This window comes from Urocitellus parryii, chromosome X (assembly GCF_045843805.1).
Source record: "Urocitellus parryii isolate mUroPar1 chromosome X, mUroPar1.hap1, whole genome shotgun sequence".
Classification (NCBI taxonomy): Eukaryota; Metazoa; Chordata; class Mammalia; order Rodentia; family Sciuridae; genus Urocitellus; species Urocitellus parryii.
In genome coordinates, this window is record NC_135547.1 from 130,376,412 (window position 1) to 130,387,009 (window position 10,598).

General features: G+C 42.5%; 1 protein-coding gene across 1 annotated transcript; it reads right to left on the reverse strand.

Moving 5' to 3' along the window:
• Positions 1 to 742: 742 nt before the first annotated feature.
• Positions 743 to 7,333, reverse strand: LOC144250742 (uncharacterized). The gene is made up of 6 exons (XM_077793694.1): positions 7,316 to 7,333; positions 3,798 to 3,924; positions 3,559 to 3,614; positions 3,521 to 3,523; positions 1,285 to 2,212; positions 743 to 1,200 (listed from the first exon to the last, which is right to left on the reverse strand). The coding sequence occupies exons 1-6, from the start codon at positions 7,331 to 7,333 to the stop codon at positions 743 to 745; spliced, it is 1,590 nt and encodes a 529-aa protein (XP_077649820.1).
• Between the last annotated feature and the right edge of the window lie 3,265 nt (positions 7,334 to 10,598).

Here is a 10,598-nt window from a genome sequence, read left to right on the forward strand (position 1 = left end):
TCAATAAATCCCCTTCTGCCAATAGCATGAGTGGTCTCTTGGTGGTCTCTTTCTCCAAGGCTTTACCGGACCCTTACACCAAGGTCCGGTAAAGCCTTGGAGCTGATGGGATGGAGCAAAGGTGTTGCCACACTGCTTACATTCAGAGGGTTTATTTTTCAATGTGAATGAAATGCCTTTGAAGGCAATAGGGAAAATGGAATGATTTGTGATATTTTTATACATTTAAAGAGTTACTCAGTTGGAAGTGGTGGTGTATGCCTTTAATTCCTGAGACTTGAGAGGCTAATTCTGAAGGATCAGTGTTGGAGGCTAGCCTCAGCACCTTTGGAAGACCCTAAAAATGCAGCAAGTCTCTGTCTCAAAATAAAAAGTAACTGGAATGTAGCTAAGTGGTAGAGCACAACCAGAATAAATGCCCATTCTCTCTCTCTCTGTGTCTCTCTCTCTCTCTTTGTCTCTCTCTCTCTCTCTCTATGTCTCTCGCTCTCACACACACACACACACACACATTTTCAGCAGTGTGAGTACATTCTTGTCTTTGAGAATGACATGAAATATTGATTTACCAGGATTTACATTCAAAGGATTTTTCTCCAGTAACTTCCTACATGTATATGAGTGAAACAGTAATAACAGAAAAGTTTACCAATTGTTCTCATGAATATGATTTCTCTGCAGTATCTGTTCTTTCACGTGTGTGAAGCAGAGAGGATGTGGCAAAAGCTTTTCCACATTGTTGTTATTCATAGCGCTTTTCTCTGGTATGTATTCTTTCATGTTTGTGAAGCGTAGGAGATGCAGCAAAGGCTTTGCCACACTGCTTACATTCATAAGGCTTCTCTCCAGTGTGCATTCTTCCATGAATCTGAAGGTAACTGGATCTAGAAAAGGCTTTGCCACACTGCTTACATTCATAAGGCTTCTGTCCAGTATGAGTTTTTTCATGTGAGTGAAGGTGACTGGATGTAGCAAAGGCTTTGCCACAGTGCTTACATTCATATGGCTTCTCTCCACTGTGCATTCTTCCATGAATCTGAAGGTAACTGGACGTAGCAAAGGCTTTGCCACACTGCTTACAATCATAGGGCTTCGCTCCAGTATGAGTTTTCTCATGTAAGTGAAGGCTAGAGGACTGAGTGAAGGCTTTCCCACACTGCTTACATTCATAGGGCTTCGCTCCAGTATGAGTTCGTTCATGTATCTGAAGGCCAGAGGCAGTAGTGAAGACTTTTCCACATTGTTGACATTCAGAGCATTTCTCTCTAGTATGTCTTCTTCCATGAATTTGAAGGTTACTAGATGTAGAAAAGGCTTTTCCACACTGCTCACATTTATATGGCTTCTCCCCAGTATGAGTTTTTTCATGTGACTGAAGGGAACTGAATGTAGCAAAGGCTTTGCCACACTGCTTACATTCATAGGGCTTTTCTCCAGTATGCATTCTTCCATGAATCTGAAGAGAACTGGATGTAGAAAACGCTTTGCCACACTGCTTACATGCATAGGGCTTCTCTCCAGTATGAGTTTTTTCATGTGTGTGAAGGTTAGTGGACTGAGTGAAGGCTTTGCCACACTGCTTACATGCATAGGGCTTCTCTCCACTGTGCATTCTTCCATGAATCTGAAGGTAACTGGATCTAGAAAAGGCTTTGCCACACTGCTTACATTCATAGGGCTTTTCTCCAGTATGAATTCTTCCATGAATCTGAAGAGAACTGGATGTAGAAAACGCTTTGCCACACTGCTTACATGCATAGGGCTTCTCTCCAGTATGAGTTTTTTCATGTGTGTGAAGGTTAGTGGACTGAGTGAAGGCTTTGCCACACTGCTTACATGCATAGGGCTTCTCTCCACTGTGCATTCTTCCATGAATCTGAAGGTAACTGGATCTAGAAAAGGCTTTGCCACACTGCTTACATTCATAGGACTTTTCTCCAGTATGCATTCTTCCATGAATCTGAAGAGAACTGGATGTAGAAAACGCGTTGCCACACTGCTTACATGCATAGGGCTTCTTTCCAGTATGAGTTTTTTCATGTGTGTTAAGGTTAGTGTACTGAGTGAAGGCTTTGCCACACTGCTTACATGCATAGGGCTTCTCTCCAGTATGTGTTTTTTCATGTGAGTGAAGGTTAGAGGACTGAGTGAAGGCTTTCCCACACTGCTTACATTCATAAGGCTTCTCTCCAGTATGAGTTCGTTCATGTATCTGAAGGCCAGAGGCAATAGCAAAGGCTTTTCCACATTGGTGACATTCATAGAGCTTTTCTCTGGTATGTATTCTTTCATGTATATGAAGCTGATGAGATGTAGCAAAGGCTTTGCCACACTGCTTACATTCATAGGGCTTCTCTCCAATATGAATTTTTTCATGTGAGTGAAGGCCAGAGGACTGAGTGAAGGCTTTGCCACACTGCTTACATTTATAGGGCTTCTCTCCAGTGTGCATTCTCTGATGGATTCTAAGTAAACTGGGGTAAACAAAGTCTTTCCCACATACCTTACATTTGAAACCTTCATTCCCCATGTGTGTGATCCTGTGCCTTTGAAGACTTGTGTATGAAATACAGGTCTGACCACCTCGTTTACATTCATACACTTTCTCTCCAGCATGAGTTCTTTCATGTCTTCTTAATAAAGAGGAGAAACAAAAGGCTTTCCCACATACCTCACATTGAAAACGTTTACGTTCACTGTGTGTTCTCATGTGTCTTGCAACACCCGTGGGAGAAGACGAGGCTTCACTACTTTGTTGATATTCATAGGGTTGCAACCCAGTATGAGTATCTTTATGCCTTTGAATGTCACTGGAATGATGGATGACTTTCCCACGTACTGTACATTTAAAAGGTCCATCTCCAGTTTGTATTAACATTTGTGTGTGAACATTTTTGGGAGAAACCAGAGATGTCTTATATTGTTTAAATTCACATGGCTTCTCTTCACGTTCCTCATGCTTGCAGTATTTGTGTCCAGAGTATGATGTGATCTGCCTATGAAGGAATGAAGGTCATATGAAGTCTTTTGCACACATAATGAAGTCACATGGATTTACTCTATTAAAATTTTTCTTTGTTCAATTAAGAATTGGAATCGATTTGAAGGTTTTCCCACATTATTTTGTGCCTTTGAGTTTACCATATGACTTCTTTAAGGAAGAAGAAGTGACCAGCACATAATCAATGCTTGATTCATTCACAATTTTCTATGTATTGATAGATCTTTACATTACTACCAACATCAGGTAAAGGATAGGTTTTCTGACTTGTTCAACTTGCTTAAAAATAAGGAGATTGAAAGCAAACTATCCTTTTCAACACAGCTTCTCTATGGTTATTATCCAATCACATATGCGATTTCATATACTTTTTGCATGTCAAATACTTTGAAAAGACGGAATATCTGTTACAGCTAAGAATATACTTCAGGTGAAAAGCACTATAAGAATAAATACTTCTCAAATTATGCATACTTCTTTCGTTGGTTTCCTTTAAATATTACATGACAGTTCTCAGACCCCCTCATGGACTCTTCTTGTGAGGACAGTTACCTTACATTGCTCCCAGAGTTTTCAATCTGAACTTCAGTGGTCTTGTCTTCCCACCTGTTTCCTAACATGAGAGAACAGAACAATCTTTATGAATATTTAGGAGCTAACAATGCTTTGCCAAATGATGCATGCTCTTAATGCTGCAATAATTCAAAAACGGATTCCCTTTTCACCTTCTACATAAATGACCAAAATAAACATGAGTTTTCTCTTTGATTAATTTAAAAAAAAACATCATTATTACCTATAGAAGCCAGGTTTCTGAGGACTTCCAGCATCACATCTCTGTAAAGGTTCTTCTGGGAAGGATCCAGCAAAGCCCACTCCTCCTGGGTGAAGTTCACAGCCACATCCTTAAAGGTCACTGAGATCTAAAATATGCCACCAAATGTATAGTGGAGGCCAGGAGAGATTGACACCATGAGAAACCTGTACTCAACATGCATGGTGTTCACATGATTCCAGGAGGAACCCTAAGGTAAAGGATGAACTTTGGCTTATCATAACATGTTGCTTCATCCATTCTCTTCATCAAATGTTCAACACTGGTTTAGTAGCTAACAAACACTCTACACCAATGCAATATTTTCAGAACAGTGGAGACTATCGGCTGGAGAGAAGGGGTATTCCATACTATGAGTAATGACACATTTAATTGTCATCCTGATTGGATTAAAAGATACTGATAATTAATGAGATTTTGTGTGTGTCCATGAGGGTGTGTCTACAAATGATTGGCATGTGGGATAGTGAGCCAAACTGGCAAACCTTTTTAAGGTAGGCAGCACCATCCAATAGGACTGTGTCTTAGGTGGAACAAAAGTTCAAAGAAGAAGGAAGCAGCAGCAGAGCAAGCTCCTTTCTTCTCCAATAGGTTCTTGTTTGCTACTGCAATGGCCTGAGGGTATCAGACACTCCCTTGTTCACTCTCCCAATGTGAACTCTGCCAGTGATTCTCCAGGGAGTTTCCAGAACCTTTGGTCTGGACTAGGGCAGCATCATTTATCCCTCTTGTTCTGACACTTCAGCCTCTTGGACTCTGCAGCAACTACTCCAAAAACTTTCCAGCTGCAGATGGCCACTGTGGACATCCAGCTTTGGGTCAAGTAGGCCAATCTAATAAGTCCGCTTTTATAATCAAACTTCCTCTTGATGCTGTTCCTCTATAGAAAACTGACTAATAAAGTATATAAGCCAAAAATTGCTCTGAAAAACAAAGTCTAACTAATAAAGAGTAAATAAACTACCAAGCCATGAAGTTTTACAAATATATACATAAGAAATAATAGTATATGCTAATGCCATTTTTATAATAATGCAAGAATAAAGGAAAGAGTCATACGTACAAATTTCAAAACTATGAACAAAAGCAGAGAAACTGATTTTCAATATTATTTCCTTCAGGAAATAAATTGGATGATAAATCTTCAAAAGTCATTCCAGGGGCTGGGGATGTGGCTCAGTGGTAGAGCACTCTACTTGCACGTGCAAGACCCTGGGCTCAATCCTCAGCACCACATAAAAATGATTAACTAAAATAAAGGTATTGTGTCCAACTACAAATAATTTTTTTTTTAAAAAAAGACATTCCAACTGCTGGTGTGGTAGTTTGCACCTGTAAGTTCAGCCACTAGGGAGGTTAAGGCAGAGAAATGGTAAGTTGGAGGCCAGTCTCAGCAACTTAGCAAGATACTCAGAAATTTAGTGAGACTGGTCTTCATCAAGAATAAAAAGGAGGGACTGGGACTGTAACTGAGTGGCAGAGCACATGGTAGCATGTGTGAGGCACTGGGTATAATCCTCAGCACCACAGAAAAATAAACAAAATAAAGGTATTCTGTCCATCCATAACTGTACATATATATATATATAAATACATAAGAAGAAGGGCTGAGTACGTGCTCAGTGGTGAATGGGGCTGGGGATGTGGCTCAAGTAGTAGCGCACTCGCCTCGCATGCACAGGGCGCTAGGTTCAAGCCTCAGGACCACATAAAAATAAAATAAAGATGTTATAAAAACCGAAAACTAAAACATCAATTTAAAAAAAAATTACATTGAAGATGGGAGTGATGGTGCACACCTGTATCTAGAGGTTCAGGAGTCTGAGGCACTAGGCGATGCAGCAAGACTCTGTACCAAAACAAAGAATCTAAAAGGGGTTGGTTAAGCACCTCTGGGCTCCATTCCTGATACCAAAAAAAAAACATGAACCTGCCAAGGCCAGACAAGGACAGTGAAAAACTGTCATCCTTTGTCCAATTCATCACCTTGTGAAGCACAGATACTAGTTTTCATGAAACCACATTCATAAACTTATCCACCACTATTTTTGTAGAATTGGACTCAAAATCTGCAGCAATAATGCAAGACAGAGTTTCTCTGTATCTTATGTGGGATTTTGGAATCTAGGACTGCAGTTCAATTTGAAATCACTGAAAAGACAAGATTGAATCTCACAAACATTCTACATAAACTCAGGGGTAGCAAATGGTAAATTAGGTAATTAGGTGTGTTCATTTTTTTTTCTACCCCCCGAAATAAAATCCAGAGACATTTTACTACTGATCCACATCCCCAGTCATTTTTGTATTTTATTTTGAGATGCAGTCTCAGCAGGTTGCAGAAGGCCCAGCTAAGTTGCCAAGGCTGTCCTCAAATTTGCAACACTCCTGTCTCAGTCCCTGGAGCAGGAAGGATCACAGTTGTGCCCCAGTGTACCTGGCTGTAAGCTGGGAATTTTGACAATGAAAATATAACTAGACTTTAAATCCAATTCTTTCTTGCCTCTTAATAATAGTCCACCCCATATGGCTCTGAATAAATAAACCTGGGCCTCAGATAAGTGAGCACATCATTTCAAAGTGATACACAGAAAGCTTTGGTGCTGAGGGAGCACACATGTGTCAGGCTCAAGGGGCAGGGAAGGTCCCTGACACCTGGGACATGCTCCCTCCAGGTCTTGCTCACTGAAAGCCTCCAGGATCACTCTTCAAGAGACCTGGACCATGACTCCAGTCTATGAGGCTTTTCAGGTTTGCACAGCTCTGCACTGGGGTGGGTGGTCCTTATGCTCTGGGAGAGGTTTTGCTCCTTCACACTGTGAGAGACTGAAAAGGCAGGAGTCACTGCGGACCTGGCCCCTCAGCACCAGCATCCACAGGCTGACTGTCTAACTTTCTCCAAAGAATGGGAACATGGCTTGGGGAAAACAAGGTTCCAAGAAGTTAGTGGTCTAGATGAGGCTTGTTCCAGGACATTCCTTAGCCCCAAGACCTCAGCTGATCCCCCAAGAGGCTGTACCTCACAACTTAGGCTGTCCTCTAAGAGGAGCTGACCCAGGGCCTGAAATTCCTTTTACCATGCAGGGCACAGGACAGCTGTGGGCACATGGTGGCAGCCCCAGGAATGGATAGTGGCTGAGAACATAGGACCCTCTGAGGTGTCCAAAGAAAACCTGGCTGAGAAAATCAGATTGTGTCTACACCTTAGGAAGATTAAAAAAAAAAAAAAAACATGAAAAAACAGAATTTAGGCAGGTGTGAACTGAAGTTCTCTATGAACTTGCTCTATATCAAAGAACCTTTAGACCACTGGACTTTGGGGAACTAGACCACCATGAGGTATAAGACAGGGTTCTGCATCATTGGCAACAATTATCTTGGCCTCTCTAAAGCTCTTTCAAAGCCAATTACCTTAATTTCTGTATTAGTCCTAAATTCTCCAAACAAATGAACTTCACAGAATATATTACTAACCTTACCGGACATATAACCACCATCTTCCAAAGCTAACAATGTAATAACAGACCTACAGAAGAAATTTCCCCTTTTTTACTGTAGCCACCCATCTGATGATCCTACCAATGCACTTGGTTAATTTATTCATGCATAACTTCCTTTTCAAATGTTCTTGTCAGGCATGCTCAGTGGGGCGCAACTATAATCCCAGCAGCTTGAGAGACTGGGTCAGGAGGACTGCTAAATTCAAAGCCAGCCTCAGCAACTTAGTGAAGCCCTAAAAAATGTAGTGAGATCATGACTCAAAATAAAATATAAAAAGGGTTGCTGATACGTTTCAGTGATTAAGTTCCTCTGGGTTCAATCCCTGTTATTAGAAAATGTAATTTTCTAATAACAGGGATTGAACCCAGAGGAACTTAATCATGTAATTAAGATGTAATTTCTTCCAGAATGGGACACATACATCAATCAGGATAAGGTGAATCCATGTTCCTGAGAATGGTCATTAATATTTGGGTTAAAATAAACTATTTTCCTCAGGTATGGTGGCCAGTGCCTTTAATTTCAACAGCTTGAGAAGCTGAGACAGGAGGATCAGAAGTTCCAGGCGAGCCTAGACAACATAGCCAGATCTTGTCTGAAAATAAATTTTAAAAGGGCTGGAGATGAATGACAAGAGAATAAATCAGATATTATTATCCTATTTGACTACATGACCCATGCGAATGGACATTAGGTACAACCAGAAAAAGAAGTTACACTCTATTTATGTTTGATGTGTCAAAATGCATTTTACTCTCATGTAGAAGTAATAAAAGTCAAGAAAAAAAAATAACTTCTACCAAAAACAAACAAACAAACATACAAAAAAGAGCTGAGGATATAGCTAAAGTTTCAATATCCCTAGTATGAATAATCCACTGCCTTATTTCATTTAAAGCAGCTATTTTACTAGAACACAAGATGTGTCAAGTTACTATTCTTTCCCCTAAAGGATGATATTCAGAAACAGAACAAAAAAGGTTATGGGCTGGGGATGTGGCTCAAGGGGTAGCATGCTCGCCTGGCATGGGTGTGGCTAGGACTCAATCCACAGCACCACGTACAAACAAAGATGTTGTGTCTGCCAAAAAAATAAATAAATATTAAAATTCTCTCTCTCTCTCTCTCTTTAAAAAAAAAAAAAAAAAAAGCTTATGCTTCCCAAGGATAGTGGCACATGCTTGTAATCCCAGGGACTCAGGAGGCTGAGGCAGGATGATCATAAACTGGAGGACTGTGTCCAAAACAAGTGGTATATGATCGCTTTTAAAAAAGTGTGTGGGGGGGGGGGGCTTCCTGAGGATTTAACTGATAAACCTTCTCTAGTTTTGATCCCCAATATAAAAAGAAAATATTCCTTGCAATACTTAACTAAAGGAAAAGTGAAAATGAATAGACTGTGTTCATTTGAAACACAGGAAGAAAGTATATTTGAGAGTGATGGGAAGTGGAGAGGAAGATGGCATTTTAGAACGCAGCAGGCAACTGCAAATGAAGGACCTACAGCAGCCTTCAGAGACTCTGAACAGGGAAAAGGAAAGTGGATTTGCGATCCTGCTTCCTACACATTTGGAAGAGTAGGGGCGGGCCACCAGCAGGGAGGGGAGGGGAGGGGAAGCCAGGGATCTGAGCAGCCCATTCAACAATGGAAGCCACAGAATGGAGCCCAGGACCACCTTCCAGGGAGAATTGGGCCTCATGCTCTGAGCTGACTTCAGAGACCAGCCCACCCCTCAGGCCCAGAGGGCTGAAGCCCAGAGACGAATACCATGGAGGACTAGGCCGCACCCTCTGCACCAATTTCAGGCACCCAACACCCAGGTAACCCGGCAGGACCAGGGGATAGAGGCTTAGGATCAGTCGCCAGGGAGGTGACTTCAAGTTTCTACCATCCAGCCCCACCCCCAGGACCAGGGTAGAGACCCAGGGCAACCTCCAGAGGGGACTCCGCCAGGCTCTGCAGCTCACTGGTTTGCGGGGCCCCAAGGATGGTGCTGACCATGTACCTTCAGCCCTCCTCACATACTCACCATTTTTATCTTCCTTGGGGACCGGTGTTCTCTTGAGGAACCCCTGAGCACCAGAGATCTCCGGGACACGGATGCTCAGAATCACCTAGGCCTTTAGGGCAGAGCACATGGGGCCAGGAAGGAAGAGCGGAGTTGGTGAGGAAGAAAAGCCCGCGAGATTTCCAAAGCCCGCCCTTCCCCTCTGTTCATGAATCTGATTGGACAGTTCCACCCCAGAAACACTAATGGGCCTCCTCCAGGAACACCTCTGCCTTATAACTGACAGCTAATGTTATCCAATCACTTCCCAAGATTCCCTAGAGTGACAGATCCTTGGTCCCAGTCCTTTTGAGGTGGAGTGTCTTTGCTGGGTTGGAAAAATATGCCAAGTTAGAAGCCTTTGCTTGGAACTTGGTAAGGATGGGATTGAGCTATGGCTCTGGGAGACTGCTTTCCCAGCATGGGTGATGCCCTGGGTGTTACCCTCACCACAGAAACAAACAACAATTTAAAAAAATTACTTGGGGAGTCTGAGGCAGGAGGAGCCCAAGGTTCAGGTCAGGATCTACACTGTTACCCGTGTTTACTGTGACGGGTCCTTGCTTCCCCAAATGCTGAAGTATAACACAGAGAAGCACGTGGAGAGTGGAAAGTGGAAGGCTCAATTAAGGGAGAGCAGAGAAGATTCACCCCCACCCCCCAGGAAGAAGGGGACTCCAAAGGAGAAATCCTTGGAAAACAGAAGTCTTCTCCCTTTTACATCTAAGGTCGTCTTTTGTCCTCCCACATTCCTGTCCTTTATTTCTCTGTATTGTGCATGTGATGGGGGCTGCAGGTGGAAGGACCAAGGGTGGGGAACTGGTGGACTGGTGGGGCAGAGAGCATAAACCTGGGCAGAACAGCCTAGGGGGGTTTGATTAGCATCTCCCTGTTTTACTGGGAGCTACTTCATTCACCCTTATTTAGCACCTGCCCAGGGTCATGGTGAAGTGGCACCCCCTTTCTCCACAGAAAAGCCCTCTTCCCCATGGCTGATTTTAGGACTGTCACCAAAAGAGTCCATTGTAGATGAACTTCCTATTTTCATGTCACCCTGTTTACTTGGCCACTGACCGAGAAGATACCAGCACTCCAGGTGCTGGACACCCCCTTACTAGTCATCACAAAGCCATCCAGTACAGTACTTTGAAGAAATGTGCAAAGGAGGTCTCTGGCCTTGAGCTGGGCTTCACAGAGATGTCTACCTTTTTAA